The sequence below is a fragment of the Melopsittacus undulatus genome, chromosome 6 (genome assembly GCF_012275295.1).
Source record: "Melopsittacus undulatus isolate bMelUnd1 chromosome 6, bMelUnd1.mat.Z, whole genome shotgun sequence".
NCBI classification, from domain to species: domain Eukaryota; kingdom Metazoa; phylum Chordata; class Aves; order Psittaciformes; family Psittaculidae; genus Melopsittacus; species Melopsittacus undulatus.
The window spans coordinates 42,655,239-42,677,710 of NC_047532.1; the positions used below are offsets into that span (position 1 = coordinate 42,655,239).

The following is a 22,472-nucleotide window of genomic DNA, read 5'->3' on the forward strand; positions in this document are numbered from 1 at the left end:
AATTCTTAAGGCGTACTTCTACTTTCTGATATGTGTCAGCATATATCATTTAAAATCCTGTAAAATTAGTTTCTGCAGCTGTGTTTCTGAGGCTAGAGTAGCCTCCTCCTTTTGCAGCATATCCAGAAATCAGTATTAAAGGTCACTGCTAGTGCAGCAGTATTATTCCTTATGTAATTCTTCCAAAGTATGTCTGGGGAGACCTTATAGCAGCCTTCTGGTATCTAAAGAGGCCTACAAGAAATCTGGAGAGAAACTTTTTATAAGGATGTGTGGAAATAAGACAAGGGAGAATGTCTTCATGCTGAAAAATGATAGGTTTAGATTAGGTATAAGGAAAAGGTTCTTGCCCTGAGGATGGTGAGGCACCGGAGCAGGTTGGCCAGAGAAGCTGTGGCTACCCCACCCCTTGAAGTGTTCCAAGGCCAGGCTGGATGGGGCTTTGAACAACCTGGACTAGTAGAGGGAAACCATTTGGGACCGGCTGTGTTGTACTTTGAGTAGGGGTCTGACAAGCAGAGGGGAGCTAAAGGCTCCTTTTTCTGGCACTGAAGCCAAAACATCAGCTGCAATAACTGCCTTTAAAGCAAAGGATCAGCTTACGCTTCCCACCTTGATACCAATTCTACTGCCTGAGCTTAGAGAATTGCTTCTGTGAATCTTGTCTCTGCAGCTGACAGTACTGTGACAAACAGCTGACTTTTTGTATTCTTATCATTGTTCCACGTCTGACAACCTGCCACACACTGCAGGAGCTGTGACCCACTAACCGGTCACACTTAACATATGGGTCAGGAGAGCTGGAGAGAAACACCATTGTGCCGTGCTGTGCTGCAGGCAGAGAAAATGGCCAGCAAGGTGCTCTACAAACATTGACTTGCTTCATTGTGTGGGTCTGCCCCAAACCCTGACCCCTTGTGCAAGCATGGGATTGTCACAGGGACTGATTCAATGTCTCACATATAGAAGATACCCAGAATTTTAGAGACTTCTCATAACTTTCCTGACATAACAGACAAGACAGAATGGAAAATAACCATTGGCCATGTAAAGGACAGGCAGCTAAAGATTTTGAAAGCAAACTCAAACTTTTACCATTTCTTTACTGAAACTTTAAAGGCAGAGTCAGTCATCCTCTTCTTGCAGCCTCAGAGAATGCTAGAAATTATAATCTCAGCCTGTTTCAGCCTACAGGATACTTACCAAGAATGTCACAGCAAATCTAAGTATCTTCCTTCTGTAATGGCTGAGGATAATCTTTCCAGGATAGGAAAAAAATGGCTTAATCCAGACTTTTTTTTTTTTTGTCATTTAAAGAATTTGATATAGCCTGTGAAAGAGAAACTGTGTTTTGAAAAAAGACTGAGGGTTAGCCTGCTCTGGGCTGCATTGCACCCAGTGAAGTTGTGCTAGTACATCTTTGACAATGGAATTAAGTGTTCTGGTGTGAGACACTACATGCTTTTGCAGTCCTCCTGTATAAGTTTTCTGTAACACATCAGCACGTGCAAAGGACAGATGCCAGACTGAAACAGCTGCAAGGGACTTCTGTAACTTGCAGTGTCAGTTTGTCCTCTCACAGGAGAAGAAACCAAGAAAACGCAAAGCCTTTTTTGTAGGTTCCAGCAACTTCACTAATGTTAATTAGAGGGACTTGGTATGCTGGAAAGAATGTTAAAATTCCAACAGTAAAATAGCAATGCTGAAAAAGCACATCAGAGCTTATACATCATCACACACTTTTCTCCATATATACTTTCAGAATTCCAAAGGATGTAGTTACAAGTTCTTGTATTTATTGATTCAATTCTGTAAATTGTTTACTTTGGTTAAATGGATGGGAATTTCCAAAGGCTAACTTCTAGGGCAATAGCACTGGTCAGTAGAGTTGGTACTGTTGGTATTTTTAAGCAATTCTGCTTCACAGATGCACCACTTTAGAGTTTTATAAGTTAATGAATTACTGTAGCTGTTTTGCATTACTTGCAGCACAATTTGTTGTTCACACACTTAACCTTGAGGTACTGTTCTTACAGTAACACAGCTTAATTAAGACAGTTAAGTAGTTGAGTTGTTTCCTAAGTTTTTTCCAAGTGACTAAGGTTATGTGAATAGTAAGAACAACTATGCGCAAAAAACTTTTTTGTTTCTGAGGTGTTCTTATTAAGTCAGCCATATAGTCCAGCTATAGTGAATGGATGGATTTTCATTCTATAAGGGTCTTGGGAAAAAAAACAAACCACAGCTCTAGAACATTTGCAATTGAACTTGCCTTATATCAGAACTCTTCCTGACCTTCACCAGGGCCACTGTTATGTGGCACATTCAGGTCTTTTGATAGTCACAGCTTGTTCACTGCAGAAACACAAGCCTAGCACATCCCAAGACAGAGCTGTGAGATGAAAAATTCAGTTTAGGCTATTTGCATGGAAGATACTTATCCTTATTTTAGGACCATATTTTGTAAAGTTTATGGAATGGCATCAGAAAGTATATATTTTTGAACAATTAATGTGACCAGTCACTTAACTTTATGATGTGAAAACTGAATTGTTTGCAAATATATCCATATAATGTATAGAATCACAGGCTCATAGAATGGTTTTATTTGGAAAGAATCTTTAAAGGTTAGCTAGTCCAAACCCCCTGCAGAGAGCAGGGACATGTTCAAGTAGATCAGGTTGCTCAGAGCACTGGCCAACCTGACAATGTACATCTGTTAACAAATATTTTGCAAGAGAACATTCATTTTCTAATTGTTTAAAAGTACACCTGCAAAGATTCTGACACATTAATGTGCCTTCTATACATGATCATCTATGATCATGCCCCTGAACTCAGCACTGGTGGGGCTGTACGTAGAGTACTGTGGTCAGGTTAGGTCACTACAAGAAAGAAACTGAGGTGCTGGAGTGTGTCCAAAGAAAGGCAACAAAGCTTGTGAAGGGTCTGGAGCACAAGTCTTATGAAGAGCAGCTGGGGGAACCATGGTTGTTTAGGCTGAAGAAAAGGAGGCTCAGGGGAGACCTTATGACTCTTTACAGCTACCTGAAAGGACGCTCAAGAGAGGTGGGTGTTGGTTTGGTGGATAACAAGCAACAGGAGAAGAGGAAATGGCCTCAAGTTGTGCCAGGGGTGGTTTAGATTGAATATTAAGAAAAAATTCCTTTCCTGAAAGGGTTATCAAACGTTGGACCAGGCTGCCCAGGGATGTGGTAGATTCACCATCCCTGGAGGCATTTAAAAGACACACAGATGTGGCACTTAGGAACAGGCTTTAGTGCTGGACTTGGCAGTACTGTGTTAATGGTTGGACTCTGTGATCCTACGGGTCTTTTCCAACCTAAACAATTCAACGATTCTGTAATCTTAAGCAGCCAGGAAAGAGTGCATAATTATATAGCATGATACTTTTCAAATCTCATGGACCAATGCTAAAATTTTGCACTTCTGAAATCATTATGTTTGTGGCAGAAAGCCACAGAAACAGATGAGTACTTTGCTAATGTTGCAGTTACTCTTTTTGTATATCAAATGAGTTTGGTACAAAAGTCCTTATTTAGCAGCACTTTCAGAAGACTTGATTTATCTGATTCTTGAGCAGAGATATATTGCAGATGTCTAGAAAGGAATACTTTTCTTGTACTGAATAGTTTATATTCTCCTATATCTTCCTTATGGGAGTTCCTAGTCCTTTTAGTCACCTTACCCCGTATCTGTTACTAAAATATGCTAATAATATTAGGATGTGCTGGTCAGCAAAGTGAGCAGTATCCTCTGCTTCATGAATATCACATATACATTAATGTTCACAGCGCTGTTGCCCATGTAATTCATTCAGATTATTAGCCAATGCAAATTCAAGAGAAATGTCTGAGATGAAAATAAATCTGCTCTTTAATTTTAGCCATATTGCTTAAAATTTGCTTATCTTGCTCGCATTTCTAACTGAGTAGGTATAGCTTAAAGGGCAACTGAAATTTTCTGTATGTGGCAATTACCATTCAGTATTAATGGAGGGTGTCAAACAAATCCTAACCAAGGAACTAGCAATCCAGAAGGCATATAAATTCTTCCCTCAAAACATGTCTTGAATTCTTCCACTATGCATCGGTGCATTTATACTTGTACATTTTAACATTTGCTTTTAACAAAATCAAAAATCACATTTGACTGCATAGCTAAATTATTATAACATGTGCCTGAACAGGTGGGTAGTATTAAAGCCTTAAGTGTTACTGCTTTCAGTAGCACAGCTCTTTCAAAAAACCTTTTAGGCACATCAGAGCAGTTTTTATAAGTTCTTGTGGTTTATTTTTAGAGTAGCATTTGTTGCTTTGTATTTTCTCACAGGCAGATTTTTTTTTTTTTTCGAACAAGACATTCTGCCCCTTACTTTCATCCAACCACAGTGGCTGCTGGGTTATGAAACACTTACATGGACAGAACTCATCAGAGGGAAGGTTTGGTTCTCTGTGATGTGAAATGGCACTTTCATACCCACTAGCCTGCACCAGATTTTTTACTGCCTCACCAAGTTGTACCAGTCTTGGAAAAGTTCTGTCTTGGCCTTGAATGCTCAAATTAGGCCAGAGCTTAAAATAATTCAATCTATGAAGGTGGTTTTTTTAAAAATATTTAAATTTTCACAACTCTGCTATTTTATTTGCTCTTTAAAAATGCTGGAATCATATTAGAAAAAAAAGATTTATCTGAATGGCAAGCAGAAATCATTATCCAGGCAGATAAACCTATAAGGCATTAAAATTTACCTTAACTCAAAATACAGGGCTTGGTTGTGGCAAGCTCTGCGTATTTTACTAAGAGACATGTAACAGAGAAATGGTCCAAATGAGCTTAATAAATCTCCTTCTTAAACTCACAAAAGACCACATCCTCACTTCCATAATTCTATTAGAGTCTACTCCTTTGGAGGAGATAAAGGTAAAAGATAACCTCTCCATTCAGAATTATAAAATAGCAATTATTCAGCTGATGATTGGAATATTTCCAGTAGAAGGACTTAATTATGGAACAAAATTAACTCAATCTCACCTATTTAGAGAATAATGCAAAAATAAGTTTTTTTTTCCCCATTTTTTTTTTATAACTAAAATAAATAATTTGCTTCACTTTTTTACATGAGGAAAAGGTGGTCGCATATGACAGCAGTGTTCTTGGTCAGATGACAATCCAAGGATAATAAGAAGACAGCAACTGCAGAAAAAGATTACTTATTTTAATAGACTACCTGATACAGTTTAAAAACAGACTGGCTTTCAGACCCACAGGCCCTTTTCAGCAAAAGCAGGTTCCCCTCTGTGGCTCAAAATTGCTAGCTTAATATCTAGATAGAGCCATAGAAATTCATAGTAGTGTATGGAATCTATATTAATTACATACTGAAAACTCCTCTTGTGATAAAGATAAAACATACTTGCACAGACCTACAGAGTGGGTATGCTGCTGTGTGTTAAAGTATTTCTGTGCAGGTGTTTGGTTAGATGAGTTTATCTGTATTGAGGCACTCTTCAAAAAAGAACCAACAAACCCACAAACTGAAAAGAAAAACCTCATCTATTTTATTAGTCCTATCTCTGATTTCATGACATTATGAGTGCTACTAAGCCATGCTGATATTACTGCATGGGAGAAAAAAAGCATGAACAGGTGGTGATATTAACAGGCTTCTTATGGTTCTGAAAAATGAGATAGAAATGTTTCATGTCATGAAAGTCAACATCAATCATCATCTATCTTGTGCAGATATGGAGGTCAGCCAATGTGGTTCTTGCTGAGGAGGCGTGAGATATTTCTTTAGCATCGGAGCTGTTGCTCTGGACACAAGTCATAATTTGTCTAATATAGATGAATGAGAAGAATATTACAAATACTTTTTTTTTTTTTTTTTTTTTAATAACCTGAAAGCTCCCCCTTCTGGCACATTTCCTGAATTGAATGTAAAGTTCCTGATGTCTACTTTTAGCAACAGGAGACGTTTCCTCTGTTGCTCTCTTTTTAACATCCTTTTCACAAAGATTCTTTAAGGTTCTTGTAGGAATATACTTATAGTTTCCCAAGGATTTCAGATTCCCCCATCAAGCACTGGAGCTTGATGTGAGCTTATTCCTCAGCAGGGGATTGTCCTAAGGCTTTACCTGTAATTCTAATGTTACTTTTCCAGGCAAAGGCTTACTTGCTTCCCACTTTGCTGTGTATTATACAGAGTAAGGAAAACAACTTTCTCAGAAAGTTTGTGTTAGCATTTTTTTTCCTTCAGGCAATGGCTCTGTCTCAGCTATAACCCTAACATCTCTCTTCCTAATAAAGCACTTGGAGTCACTTTGACAAATCTATAGGACCTTTTTGAACCAACACTGTAGCTCTGCAGAGAGCAGATCCTGCTCAAGTTCAGGGAATCTGCAAGCCAGGGAAAGGGGAAAAAGCAAAACAAGTCCGGGGCAAAGTTTTGGTAACTGCTGTACTGCTGTCATCTCATTTCTGCCTGTGTTTCCAGGACCACCAGTGTCAATCATTCTTCTAATCCCTTAAATAAGTGCAGTCACTTATGTGCTTAATATGGTGAACTGATTTGTCACTGATTTTCTGCAGTCATATACTTATGCAAACAGAGGGAAAGACTTTCCCAGCATGGGGAGCCACAGGATCCTGTATTTCCTATAAATTCCTACACTTTAATTTTGTTACAGTCACTGGTACCATACTTCAAGCAGACTGACAAAGACAGTGAGAATGGTTAGGAAACTTTCATTAATTTGTGATTAAAAGACATATCTCTCTGTGTCCTTAAAACTATTTATGGGAAACAGTATTTTGCTGGAGTGTGAACACAGGAACAAATGCTTCTGTGTGGGAAGGATCATACTGTGGCCATCCTTTCACACACGCATGCACACCAGTCACTCTGGCTACACAGAAGAAAATGAAGGAGAGTGAAGCAGAGTAAAATAACATGATATTAAGCTCAATTCAGTGATGAGCTCTAATAATGAAATGAGAATCAATTAATTACATTTTTTATTTCCTTTCTGGGTTTTCTGTGAATATAAAAGTGGCATTTTCTTCTATGGTAGTGATGCTACTTTGCTTTTTTGTTTTAGTTGTAGAATAGCAGATATTTTAAAGTCTAGTATCAGAGTAACGTTTTTTATGGCTACAGTGAATGAACTATGCCCATTAGACTTGGTCCATTAGGTCTGGAAGTAGGAGAATTGCTGGCCTGGCACCTTACACCACTTTCCTGTTCCCTCTCCATGGTAACAAAATTCAGGACTGACCTACACAAACAAAGCTGCTTGCCCTAAACAGAGCATAGCTCAACTATGGAGGCAGCAAGGCCAGTTAGCTTTCAGTGCACATTACAGCAAAGGTCTGTTAGTGTAAATGTCTATACATACAACAGAATACCAAATGTAAGCTTGCCATTGGAAGTCAAATCAACATATTAATAAAATAGCAAATTACATGTTCATTATATGCATGAATATAGGCACACACATGCACCAAATCTGTATTCTTGTTAAATCCTTACTTTATGTATGAATATGCACGTGTCTGTCTTTAGAAATGTCTCAGAAGCTGCTTTTATTATCACAACAAAACAGTAGGACTCCTTTGAGAGCCGTTTGTCTGAAAAACTACTGTAAACTTCTTTTGAGGAGGCTGGCTGCACTCAAGAGAGTTAAATCAGTAAAACTTTGATGAGACTGGAAGACCCACTAATATCTAATTAATGTGGAAATAATTGTTGTAATGGTTGCATTTCTTTACAAAGTATGTTCTGAAAAACAGTTGCACTGTCAATTTAGTGGGCATTAAATCAGTTTGATACATGTATGGAGGTGCTCGCCTACTTCATAATGCTGATGTTATTTAAACATTTGTTTATTAAGCTGAGAAAATTGGAAATGTCAACAACTGTGATCCAAAAGCAAAAAATCAAAGCAATGTCTTTTATCAACAGAGAATTTCTTCAAAGGTTTTATTGTCCATCTTTTAGAGTCAGTAGGCTCTAATGACAAAAGTAAAAGCAATACTACAAGGGTACTGCTGGAAGTGTAAAATAGTTGCTCCTGAACAGAACAAGTTCCGCCATTTTTCTTTCAGTATGAATAAAACAGACTGATTCTTGCACTCTCTGGATTACCCCTGAGCTCTTATCTTTTGAAGTTAAGAGTCATGGAAACAGCTTAAATTGTCTTTATCCATTTAATGTAGATTCAATTAACTCAGGTTAATGACTATGGGACAGAGCTCAGGGAGCTGAGAGCTGCTCACATTCAAACCAGCTTATCTGGTGACATAAACTGCATTCTGGGGGAAGAAAAAAGGAAGAGTGTGTTGCTGGGACATACCCTAACACAGCTTACAGAGAAGTTTTGCCTCTCAGACAAGCACAAAACTTATGATTGCTTCTAAGTACAAAAGTGCAATACACAGTTGACCAAATCACATGCAAAATGACTGCACCATATCCATTTGCTGAACCTTTACTCTTAAACTTAGTACAATCAAAATTAATTTTTTGGGAGTAATACATTCTGATCTGTTAAGACTTAGAGGAGGATTTTGCCTGGGATGTATCTTCATAATTCTTATATTCATATATATATCATGGACAGAAGTGTGAATACCAAATAATTTGTTTCAGGAAGAGTGAAAAATTGCAAATTATTGTCCAATGAATATGGAAAATTATGTAGTTGTATAATATCTAATGGCATATATATTTGAAATCTTACTTAGAAGCTTGCAACAGGATTACTCAGAAGTGCACTTACTAACCCTTTCCTTTTTCATTTACTTTCACAGGATTTTTGAGCACTGGGGACCAAGCAGCAAAAGGAAATTATGGCCTCCTTGATCTAATACAGGCTTTGCGATGGACTAGTGAAAATATTGGGTTCTTTGGTGGTGACCCATTAAGAATAACTGTTTTTGGATCTGGTGCAGGCGGTTCATGTGTCAATCTGTTGACATTATCCCATTATTCTGAAGGTAACCGTTGGAGCAATTCAACCAAAGGTATTATGCAGGTTGCAAATTTTGACAATTTTGGTGTCTGCATGCCACCACCATTAGTATTATGTGATGTTCTGTATATTCTCTATGCCTCTATGAACTCCTGAGTGCAGCTCAATATTAAGCAAACTTTTTAAAGGCTGTACAAGCTGTCTTCTCCCTCAGCTCTTCTCTGCATGTTTAAATTTTGGGTCACATTCTTCTTTTTCCTATGGAGCTTTGTGGAAACACTCTTATAGCAGACTCCTGAACAGCATTTTCTTGGTGCATCATTTTGGTCTCGTTTCTTTCCTACCTAAGGGTATCCTTTTAGGAAAACCAGTTAGTTGTTATCACTGTTGATGAGGTAATCTATATTCAGACAGTCATGAAAGGCATGTTTAGTTTGGCATGAGAAGCAGAATTTAAAGAAAATTAAAATGACACAGCTTCTTTTCTCAGGCTAACAGCTAAAATGCTTAAAATTATTATTTTGTGTGAAGGAAACAAGTACCTAGTTCAGAAATCTTTCATCTGAAACTGCATGAACTTCACTTGCTGTCATCTAATAAAAGAATGGTTGAATGTTTTGCATGCATGATCCAAAATTGTCAAAGCATCCAAGTTGCAAATGGATTTTCTTCTATATGTTTTTTTTTCCCTATTCCATAACTAACAGCTTTTCTCTCTAGTTGAGGCAGACAGCAGGGAATTAAAAACATGCTGTTTGAGGCATCCAATTTTTTCCCAATGATTTTTGCACCACAGTTCCACACAGTTTCTCTCATTTGCATGGCTATTGCTTATTGATCATATTACATTTGTCTCAATGTTTTCATACATTTTTATCTGTATTGTTTAGTTTTACCAGGACATCACACTGTGCCCTGTGCATGCAATCCTCCACTAATTGATATTTCTGTATCTCCATGGGGGACTAATTGGCCAGTCATAAAAAAATAATTCTACTGATGTTAAAAGAGCTTAATTTACCCAAAGTCATGATGCAGACACCACTGAGGTCAATAGAAGTGACAGACTCTTTAGATCAGGCCTTTATACTATCTTAAATTATAGAAAAATATGGCTTTTACAAGAAAAATCTAGTGGAAAATAGATTCTGGTTTAAATTTTAGACTATTTCCACAATTTGATTTTTAATGTAATCTGTTTCCCATAACTACCTGCACTTAAACAGGACATATTTATAAAGTGGCCTGTAAGAACAAGATGTAAGCATTACCTGATTATACTGTAATCTCAGGGTCACACTGCACCATCTTTTTTCATCAGAACTCACAAAAATAACTTTTGTCATAGAGGATTTAGCTTAAGGTTGAGTGAGGAGGCCTGATTTATTCTCCACTGACTCTCACTTGATCTTAAACTCAATCTTCTTGATGTAACAGGACATTAATGTGAATTTACAATATCTGGACAGTCTTATGTTGCCTCTTATCAGCAGATTTTTCCCTGTCATGTTCTAACACATGGCCAAATTCTGCCAGGAGCAGAATTGGTTTGGGAAAATGCAGTAATCTTTCAACATAGCAGATCAAAAGATTCGGGAGAACACTGGAGAGGACTTAAGAATGTATACATAAAATCCAATTGTGAAAGCAAAGTTCTGAGGTTTTCTTCTATAAGAAAACAAAAACATGCTTTACTGAGATTTGTATTAAACAGAACAATGTGCCACACCCCCATGTATGCTATGTTGCATTTTGGGATGGTTAGACCTGCCATTGAAAAAAATATATTGAAATCAAAAATGGTCAACTTCAGAAAAGTTATTTCAAGTTTTCAAACCTTTTAAAATATCTTAGCATTTTCAAAAAAAGCCCAACCTTTTGTTTCACATTTTAACCAGTTTCTTTATAAGCTGTAATTTCACATGCTGTCTTTGCTTCCTTGCTTCCTTTTGAAAGGATCTCTTGGTAGTTGAGAGGAAGCATTCAGCCTATTTCAAGATAGTGCTGTTCATAGTGCCCATCTGCAAGTGGGCAGAAAAGCACCCATCTTCAGAAAGTGCTCTGAAAATGTGATGAATATATGCAAATTATTATTACTTTGGTGAGGCTTTGAATAGAAGTCAAAGCAATATGGTCCATTGAACATTTAAATCCTCCCATCAGTCTGAAGCCCATGAGCTATAATAATCATACACATTATCAGATAAAAATGTAGTTCTCCATCCTGTGTGGTACCAATTTCTGACAGGAATTATGTGACAGAATTAAAATATTTTTTTCATACTATTGCTCATTTTTCACCAAATGGTTTGAGAGGATGAATATTTCCATAAGAAGTCTTAAGCAGAAGGAGGGATGTTGAGTTTCATTTCCTACAATAACTTCATGCCAGAGGACTTGACCATTTTTACTTATTCCAGCGTTTAACGTTTATGTAGCACTTAGCAAGCCATAGTGTTTATATCAGCATTTTCTTAATATGTAGCTTACACTTTCTGTCCTTGTTCAGAGATATTTAATAAAGCAATAAAAATAGATTTACACAATATGCAAAAAAGAAACATTATGAAGTATCATGAAATACATCTTTGTGAAAATTTGGTTTTGTCATTTAGTTACATTTATTACAAAGCCTGGATGCTCTGCATAATTCCACTGACTTTGAGCTGATTTATACTAGCTCAGTATCTGACCTTATAAACATGCAAATATATTTTTACCTGCTTTATAGCTCAAGTTCTTTCTTAGCTTTTTTTTTACCCATAGCTTGCAAGGAAATAATATCTTGGATATGACTTCTCATAAATTTAAGGAGAGGCTTGGGATTACATATTTCAATATATTTCAGTACACCTATCTGATTTTAAGACTTTTGGATTTGGACCGAATACAGTCTATAATGATTTAAAAAATCCTCAGAAGCTTATATAATGTTTTCTGCCAGCAACTGATTCCAACTAACTTCTGAGGTGTGGTGCTGCAATAGAAGCTGTAAAGGCATGTCTCTGACTTCGTTTAGAGGCTATGGAAGTTTTTTATCAATACTAATAAGTTACTTATCAAAGTAAATGCTATCTTTTGTGTTACTGAAATAAAAGTCTGAGGTAAGCTGAGCACCTTAATGCCAGTTCCTTTAGTGGGAGCATCCAGCTATTTATTCATTAAGCATTGGACCAAAGATACATTCTTAGCAAGATTATGTTAGTGAGGCCAGATGTCATTTCCAGTCCCTAACCAACTGCACCAAAGTCAGTGGAATTACTCCAGGTGCCTATCAGCATAAGTAACACCAAATTTTGACCCATGCATCTTAAATCAGCGTAACTTACCTATGCTATAAATCATTTTGTATTACCCACAGTGAGCTATGGGAGATAAGGTTCAGTATAAAATATTTTACAGTAATTAGGGCAAAAGATGTGCTACTGAAATGAGCTGCATGTGGTTCTATGCAAAAGCAAAAAAAAAAAAAAAGAGAAAGATGACAGTTACCTGAATATAGTCTGATTTTCTGACATTAGAGAGCATTCTTTTGTGCAAGGTTCAGATTAGATATCTCTCTAAGAACTGGAATTATTCTCCCCAAAGGGAGCAGGAAAAGGCAAAGCCCCCGCACAAAAGGAACATAAGAAGTGCCAGGACAAGGGTGGAGTTTTGATTGCTTTAATGTTTAAAGCAAAAAAAATCGGATTGATTCACTGGCTAAAAGGGAGTGAGGCCTTCATCCATGATATGCTCAAAAATGCTTACAGTAGGGAGAGGGAAATGTCAATTTAAACATATTTTGTTATTTCTGTGAGTAGAATTCTTGGTCCAGAGTGCTAGTTAAATCAGCATAAATTCAAATTAATTGCACTGAAGTCTGGGATTTGCTACAAGTTTATAGGCAGTGCCAGATCTTACTCTCTCTCTCTCTCCCCTAAATGAATATCTAAACATATGTTTAAATCTCCGAATTACAAAGCTAAGTAGTATAAAATATATAATTTCCATTTTTATGTAAGTGTGATGACTATAAACCTTTACGAAAAAAAACCTTACGAGGAAGCATCTTGACTTAGACACTTATAAATTTAATAGCTGCCTAGTACCTTCTTATCTGTTACTCCAGAATATAAACTTTTGCTGTGATATACAATTCAAAAGCACTGTACCTCTCAAACCAAGTTTAATCCCAAACAAATCATAAAAAAAACAGTAATTGGCTTTATTCGGCACCCAGTTGTATGCACGCATATTGCAGCTGGTTGGACAATACCCAGAAATTCAGTCCATTTCAGAAACATGTTGGCTTTTCCTCCAACCTATAAATTGCTTTAACTTTTGCAATTTCTTTCAAGCTGATAGTGTTATCCTACATAAGGTAATGCCACTTCTTTTTCTTCTTGAGTTTCTTTTGAATATCTGTTCCTTAGCTGGACTACATCGAGGTAGAATCATTTGCTTCTATTTCTGCACATACTGCATTTATTTTGTATATATTACCTGTAGGTACAATGACAGTCAGATCTCACCATCTTGTGTATTTAAGGTCTATTAAGATTCAACTGTCTCTTCTGGTAAAGTTCTCTATTGTTTCAAAGAGCTCCTTTGAATCTTTCAAGTATGTAGCTGTTTCAAGGTCACTTCAGTAGTTTTCAAATATTTCTCCCCACAGGACTGTTTCAGAGAGCAATAGCTCAAAGTGGAACAGCTCTCTCCAGCTGGGCAGTTAGTTTTCAGCCTGCAAAATATGCCAGGATGTTGGCTACAAAAGTTGGTTGCAACATGTCAGACACTGTAGAATTGGTAGAATGTCTACAGAAGAAGCCTTACAGAGAACTTGTCGACCAGGACATTCAACCAGCAAGATACCATATAGCCTTTGGACCAGTAATTGATGGTGATGTGATACCAGATGATCCTCAGATATTGATGGAACAAGGAGAATTCCTCAATTATGACATCATGTTGGGAGTTAACCAAGGAGAAGGGTTAAAATTTGTTGAAAATATTGTGGATAGTGAAGATGGCATATCGGCTAGTGATTTTGACTTTGCTGTTTCTAACTTTGTCGATAACTTATATGGATACCCTGAAGGCAAAGATATATTGAGGGAAACTATTAAATTTATGTACACAGACTGGGCAGATCGACACAATCCAGAGACCAGAAGAAAAACGCTGCTGGCTTTGTTTACTGATCACCAGTGGGTTGCACCAGCAGTGGCTACAGCAGATCTTCACTCAAATTTTGGATCGCCTACATATTTCTATGCCTTCTACCATCATTGCCAGACAGATCAGGTACCTGCATGGGCAGATGCAGCCCATGGAGATGAGGTTCCTTACGTACTAGGAATTCCCATGATTGGTCCTACTGAATTATTTCCTTGTAATTTCTCCAAAAATGATGTCATGCTAAGTGCAGTGGTGATGACATATTGGACAAACTTTGCAAAAACTGGGTGAGTACCAGATAATGAATAGTCTTGTATGCTCACGATATAAAGATGCTGTGCTTTCACTCGGTTACCTCCCTTGGGAATGCCTCTGTACTTGCAGGATGAATAAGACACGGTGAATTGCATTAGATATTTATGTTTATTGTAATGTCACTCAGCTCACACATTCTAGCAAAAAAGAGGGAAAAATAACTGAGAACATTCTCTGTGTTAATAAAAATACTTGGTACACAAAAATTAAATAAGGTACCACCAGAACAGTCCAAAACTAAGCATTTAACGTATGTATAGTTAAAAATGGTTACATTAATAACTGATTTGTCCCTGCACTGATAATATTTTCATTCCATGAGACAGAAAATTACATAAATATTGCACCAAATATATTACAGCTTATTTTAATAATGTTTTGTGGTTTAAATTGACAATTCTGACCATAAAATGTGACTTTAAACTTGCAAAGTTTTGTCATTTTCGTTAATTCTTCTTTCACTGGTATTTCAAAACATCTTCCTACCTTCAGCTGTTGGACTTCTAAGTCACTTTGTATTATGCTGAGCTATGCCCTGCCATGGTTTTTCACCTCATGGCCACAGATACCACATATGAATTGAAATGCTGAGCTTCATGTTGCTAAAATAGAAAAGCAAAGCTTAATGTACTCTCATGCTGGTCTCTCAGACATTTGTCCACATTACCACATTACTGGAAATCTGTCCTCAGCAGCAAAAAACATTCAGGGTGAGAGATACCAGCCTTTTGGAGAGCTAGGGAAGTCTCTGAAGTCTATGTACAAGGGTTCATTTGCATAATGTGTTTCTAATCAAGATTATTAAGGCCTCTAATTTTAGGAAATAGCATTCTGCTCTGTCCAAAGGCAGGCTTAAATATTAAGTATGAAATCTTAATTACGTTAATTTTATAATTCCTTTTGAAATACTTGGTAACATTGAAGATTTTTTTTTTTTATTTTAGTGACCCAAATCAACCAGTGCCGCAAGATACAAAATTCATCCATACAAAACCAAATCGTTTTGAAGAAGTAGCATGGACCAGATATTCTCAGAAAGACCAACTGTATCTTCACATTGGATTAAAGCCAAGAGTTAAAGAACATTATAGGGCCAACAAAGTGAACCTTTGGTTGGAACTGGTACCTCATCTGCACAATCTTAATGACATTTCACAGTATACCTCTACCACAACTAAAGTGCCGTCAACTGATAATACTTTCAGACCAACAAGGAAAAATTCTGTTTCTGTTACTTCAGCCTTTCCTACAGCCAAACAAGATGATCCCAAACAACAACCAAGCCCATTTTCAGTGGATCAAAGGGACTATTCAACAGAATTGAGTGTTACTATTGCAGTTGGTGCATCTTTGCTGTTCCTGAACATTTTGGCCTTTGCAGCATTGTACTACAAAAAAGACAAGCGGAGACATGATGTCCATAGGCGATGTAGCCCACAACGTTCTACTACCAATGATCTTACCCATGCACAAGAAGAGGAGATAATGTCCCTCCAAATGAAGCACACTGACTTGGATCATGAATGTGAGTCCATCCATCCACACGAGGTGGTTCTTAGGACCGCCTGTCCCCCAGACTACACGCTAGCTATGAGAAGGTCTCCTGACGATATTCCCTTAATGACACCTAACACCATCACAATGATCCCCAACACTATACCAGGGATTCAACCCCTACACACATTCAATACATTTACTGGAGGACAGAACAATACTCTGCCCCATCCTCATCCCCACCCCCATTCACACTCAACAACCAGGGTATAGCCAGACAAGACGAAACAAACTTTATTTTTTGATGGATTACAGTAGGTGATATAACTGAAGATTACTTGGCTTTCAACCTACAAGACTCTTACTATTTAAATATGGAGGAATAATATGTGAATATACATATCAAGAACTTTGGGGGTTTTGCAAAAGTGAATTGTACATATAACAAATGAACTTAAGAAAGAAAGAAAACAAATTAACAACAAAAAACAAACAAACAAACAAACCAAACAGCTGTTTGCAATTGCTTGAAGCAGTTGTCCTGAATGATATTTTCATTCATATTCAAGTATTAATTTTTTGAAGATTTAAGTTACGTAATGGAATTAGGCATGTGCAACACAAACAGGAAAGAACTATGACTGCAAATTTTAAAATCTATAAATATGCACAAGGGACACACTAATGGAATGTCAGATAATTTTCACCAATTTTTATTTGGACCTGTTTTCTTGTGTAGACCATATTTACATATTTGAATAAGTACACAAAGCACCAATGCTGTTAAGGCCTTAGAAAGGGGCTCATGCTGAAATCTGCCAGTCTAAGAAGTTTTATAGCCTGGCAGGTACAACATTATCACATAAGTGCTGTCAGTATAAAAGTTGTGGGAATAAAGGAAACTGGATATTTTTAGCACGATGTGCATGATAATTTGTATGCTTGGTGGCTGTGCTGCTGATTAAGCCGTAATTAAAATTCTTCTCATCCCATTGGAGTTTTTAATAGAAGCTTTCTTCATCAATTGGAATAACCTAAAGAAGTTTTTTAAAGGGGCAGAAGTAATTACAGTAAAATATTTCATGGTAGCTTCAGAAATAGAAGGAATTGCAACAGTTCTTCAAGGTATATATAGCATTTTAGATATACAGTGGTAAACCCTCACTGATAGGAATCCCAGACAAAAAAAGTCTCTATTATTTATGTTCTTTTTCCTTTCCATCTAAATAATTCCTAACTTTAACATAACTATAATTTTCATGGAATATCCTTTGATGAAGGATTCTATAATTTATTATTTGCTGTGATTTAATTACAATATATTTAGTTCAAATTGTTGAAGTGTGTCCAAAAAATTTAATTGCAATGATATTTTGCAATACAGAAATGCCCCAGTGTTATCACTTTGATTACACCTTTCAGCTTATTGTTTAAACTCATGTTGCATGTTAAAAAGTTTACTTGCAATACTTGAATTGCTATACATTAGCTTTGCCACTCAAATGAATTCTCTAGACCAGATGGCAACAGTGTAGAAAAAGAGTTTATGTAAGAATGGGGAGAGAGCCAAGAACTTGAAATTTCAAAATCTGAATACTACATATGTTTGTGTGATTTGAAATGAATGTTCTAAAATAACAAATTTCCATTCCCCGGTTGCTTTCCAGTAATTATATATCATGGTCCTTTCAAAATCTTTGTATATGTAATCAGATGTACATTTATATAAAAGAAATAATTGAGATGGACTTAAGAGCACATCCCTGATAAATACTTTCTCTCTTATCTGTACTATATTTCTATTAGACTAAAGTTATGTGATTTTTTTTTACATTTTTTCAAATTACTAGCAATTTTGATAGTTTGTAAGATAATGCGAAGAACTTTCTCTGACAAACTAACTGCAGTAACAGAAACATTTCTTTTCAGTTACTCTTTTTCAAGAATGAAAGCTTATTACACACGAAAATTGTATACTACTTGATGGAAAATTACTTTGTACTTCTTGGCCATATTACTGGTCACTGAGTGAAATAAAGATAATCTGGATAACGAATATTATTCCAATGCTAAGAGACCTGATCTTTGCTCATTAAAGAGCTAAAATGTTTATTGCTGTTTTGTCATTTTTTAATGAAGTAATGGTAACTGTCTCAAATAAAGAATAATATCTTAAGACCAGTCTGGTTTTTGAAGACGTAAGCATGCTTTCTACAACTAATACAACTGCATATTTATGGGCCAGTCCCAGCTATGATAATTTCTTACAGAATTACTGACATTGTGACTGATGTAATAGGATTACACACGTCTCCCCTAGTTCTCAGGAATAAGTTAAAAACACAAATACCAACACCAAAAATAATCCAAGGAACAGGCCTAATTGAAATAAATCTGCAGTATCCCATGATGGACAAAAAAAATTACCTGGGTTTTATTTGGGTGACTGAAATTTCATAAACAATTGCTAGGAGGTTCAAAACATGTTTGCTAACTCCAAGCACAGATGTTAATATTGAAGCTGAGAGCGAAATAAAGTACTACAATTTCAGTCATTTTATTTAGCTATTAAAAAAAGACCAAACCAAAACAAAGAATCAACGTCATTCATTAGTGCTTATTACAGTCCCCAGTTTTAAATTAAGGTCTTTTGGTAGAAGCATAAAAAGTAGTCTTCAAAATCCAGGATGGTCTATGTGCAATTTCTGCCTGATGTGGTTGTGCTTTTAGACTGTGACCTGCCAATGTAAACCAATAAAAAAATTGTCTGCCATCTGATAATTATTGTTTAACAGGAAGATTGTATTTTGCTATGTTGATGAAACAAAACAAAAAACACAGAAAAATACTGATGGCCATAAAACATGATATTCATGAAATATGATTTTATGTGCTTTTCTTAACTTTATCAAAACCAAAATAACTCTTTACTATAGTTTATTGTGGCCATATATCTATATATCTCTATATATACAGTATCTGGTAATTGTTTACTTTTATTAGTTATAAAATAAACTATTTAGGTAAACCAAGCATGACACTACACTTTATTTCTGTTAGCCACCAGTATTTAAAATGTGAAAGATGGAGGCAGTAACACAAATTTAATCATGCCTGTTTGGGAAAAAAAAAACCCAAACAAGTCCATTCCTGTGATACAGATACTGTGAATGATATTTTAGTGGCTACTTTATAAGTACATTACAGCAGCTGGCTTTCCAAAAGTAAGATGGTATCCCACATTTTACTATAGCATTAAGAAAGAGCAAGAGATGTTTTAAAGCTGAAACAAAATTAAAATATAGGAAATGGGTTTGGAATATCTTCATTATGCTTCATTGAATATCAGTTTGTTCTTTTAAAAATACTTACTGTTTGATTTATTTTCCACAGTAGCCTATAGGAAAGCAAAATTGAGTGTGATATTTAATTTCTTGTATCATCCTTGGACCAGATTTCCAATAAAATTAGGAAACCAGTCAGTCTTTGTAAGTTCAGTAAAAATATAAAAAGCCTGCATTTATTGCTTTCACACTTTTGTAAATATGTTTGCAGACCTTTTTAAGAAAATGTATTCTACCATTTTGAGAAAAAAAGTAACAATGGAATCATTGTCTCATTTAGCTATCAAAATTACAGGCAATATAATGTGCTGTGCTGACATTTCTAGGAGAAATAAAGCAGATAAAAACACATTTTGCTCGATGGTATTTCAGTTGGCTATATATGGTATTCTCCATCCACCAAAGACTTGAAAGGCATGCATGAACTACTAGAATACAGTGGTCCATAAGAAAATAGAGTTATATTTTTCCTTGTCTGTATTAAACATGAATTCTTGTGTCACAAGTCACTAATAATTGGATATTTTGGTTATTGAAGCACCCTGAAAAACAAATTAGTAAAGATCTAACAAATAAATGTTGCAGTTTTAAAGACGCCACTGCACAGAAAATGCTGGAACTTCTGTTGCCAACTTCACTAGAGATAAAACCATTGACTTTATAGAAAGCTGACAAACATCATGGCATTCCTTTGATGTTTGTAAGTTGTTAGGTTTTTTTTCCTGTGGTGTTTTAAATATTAGCCTTTTTCCCCCCTTTTTTCTAGTAATGAACTGTTACAGATGATCACTTTTTAATGTAAGCAAACATTAGATAATTTAATTATTATTGAGAAAATGTACTCCCAAATAAATTAGGTTAATGAGAAACTCCCTGCAGAGGTTTTGTTATTTTTCATTCAGAGCTCTTGTCAAAATAGCTGTTGCAGCAGTTCTGCATTATTTTCAGTCTGTACGCTAAGGGAATTTTTCCAAATATCATTAAAATCTCTTTTTCTATTTGAAATAATAATACAATAATATTTAGATGCCCTTCTGAGGTCTCCAACTAAATATGAGCAATTTGAAAATAGCAAACTGGCTTTTACTCTGAACATTCTAATTTGTCTTATTTCTGGCACGTCAATACATTTGTATGCAGACTAGAAATCAGTGGCATTTCATAAGACATTCAAGAGAACTGTGCAGCAGTTAATCACTGGCCATTTGCAAAGTCCCTTTTCTATTAGGTTCTGTTAATGCTATTATATAATTAATTTTTTATTCACAGATTCAGTGAAAACTTCATGAAATGGGAAATTGTTAGAACAAGGTAATGAACTTTACCTGGTGGAAAATGTTTGGAAAAAAAATGCGAATCACCTAGGATGTGCAGATTTTTATGTGCAACCTTCATTGCTTTTTGTTGATATTACAGTTCTCAGTAATTTATATACATTAAAAACTATAATTTTTGTAATAAGCTTTAGTTTCTAAGAGAAATTTAAGCGTTGTATGTTAAATTGTGGGTTAAAGCCTGTTTTGAGTTTGGTTTCCCTTGCTACTGGGACAAATGAAAAACCTCATACATGTGCAACAAATTTGGACACGTAATTTTCATAGAGTACCTTGAAATGTTGGGGGTTGTGTTTTTTTAAGATAAAATTACTATCACAGCAGTAAAAGCCCTGTTAAGTATTTATTTGTCACAGAAACTGCCTTCATATATATATATATATGCATTTTTCTCTCCACGTGAGTACTCATATGCACTACTCGAGCAAATAGAGATTTCAAAAAGCACCAATAAACCTTTCTACACCATGCACAGTCAATTAAATGGTAAATGCAAGTACTGAGTGTGGAGGTAACACCTATACCTCATTCTGCATTCTCCACTGTTACTGCCCACATGCTGAGCTCATGACATTTTTTTTAACACCAGCTGAATTAGTATCGTAGGACCATTGAAATCAATGAAGCCCTTACAATTTACACCAGCTATGGATCAGCTTACAGACCCTTAATGTTCATCATGGCTCATCTCACTGTCCAATTTTGAATATCTTCTCACACACATGAACACCCCCTCACAGAAATTATTACAACTACCTGATTTATGAGCACTATCGGGCACAAAAATGTGCTTTAAAATATAGTGTTATTTGTACGTAAGTCCAAAATTCAGAAATGCCTTCTACATACAAAAAAAAAACCAAACAAACCATAAATCAGCAACAACAACAAAAAATCCCTGGAAATTACACTGATGCAAACAAAAAATTTGTATCACGGTTTGCAGCTTTAACATACAGCTAAGTTTTATGCTAAAATCTTTTCAACAAGGAACATTCAGTTCTGCCTGATCCTCAAATCATGTATGTTGACCATTACATCAAAGGCACTATCATACTGTACAGCAGTGGTAAGCCTGCTCCGCTATGCTCCATCCTGAAAGGGGAGATGTACAACTGAGACACAAGTTTGCCATAAATTCAGGGCAGAAATAGTTGGATTTCCCCTGTAATATCGTCCTGAGTTTAAACCGCGACACATACGAATTTTCCCTTTTTAGTCTCAGAAGTGCCAGGCACTCAGTGTTCATGAGCTTAGCTTTAGAATGATGCCATTTAAATAACTTAACGAGGAGTTTTTAAGCCTATAGAGTTGGACGATTAGTGTTCAGGTTTTCTGCTTTACAGCTTTAAGAGCCAGCAACTTTTTTTTCAAACAGAAGTTGGTAGTACAGGCAACCAGAGGTGAAATACTAGAGCCCAATTAACAAAAGGTTTGTGAAAGACTGTGTGAGCTGAACAACTCAATTTAACTGCATAATTTAAAATAAATAAATAACTTTTGCATCTACTGATTTTATTCAGTTGCTGTGAATTTTGCTGTTGACTGAAAAAAGGATCAGTTCATCAGTTCCTATATCTGTATGAACTCTTGTGAGGTCCATATAAAAGTTGAATAACTATGACCATGGCTTCAAAGAGCCTTTGAATGTTTCCAGACTTTCTTGAGTTATTTATCCATCTGTACTTCTGCAAAGAGGAGCATGCTAAGGTATTCACGCTTGGTCGCTGAATATAGACAGGTCCTTCCCAAAAAGACACATCACTGTGATAACTGCAAAAATCAATTAATACACCTTATTTTTTAGCAGGTCTTGTGAGCTTGGGCTCAGC

General features: G+C 36.0%; 1 protein-coding gene across 7 annotated transcripts in view; it reads left to right on the plus strand.

Annotated features, from left to right (window-relative positions):
- NLGN1 (neuroligin 1) overlaps nt 1–19,657 on the plus strand; it is a 335,493-nt gene extending 315,836 nt beyond the window's left edge. For 4 of the 7 annotated variants that reach the window (XM_005146902.2, XM_005146905.2, XM_005146904.2 and 1 more), the window contains 3 exons: nt 8,833–9,045; nt 13,651–14,440; nt 15,413–19,657. In XM_005146902.2, coding sequence (XP_005146959.1) covers nt 8,833–9,045; nt 13,651–14,440; nt 15,413–16,235 — 1,826 coding nt within the window. In that variant the 3' untranslated portion in view covers nt 16,236–19,657. The remainder of the gene's footprint in view (nt 1–8,832; nt 9,046–13,650; nt 14,441–15,412) is intronic. The other 3 variants (XM_005146903.2, XM_005146907.2, XM_005146908.3) reach the window with 1 other exon arrangement.
- The last annotated feature ends 2,815 nt before the right edge of the window (nt 19,658–22,472 follow it).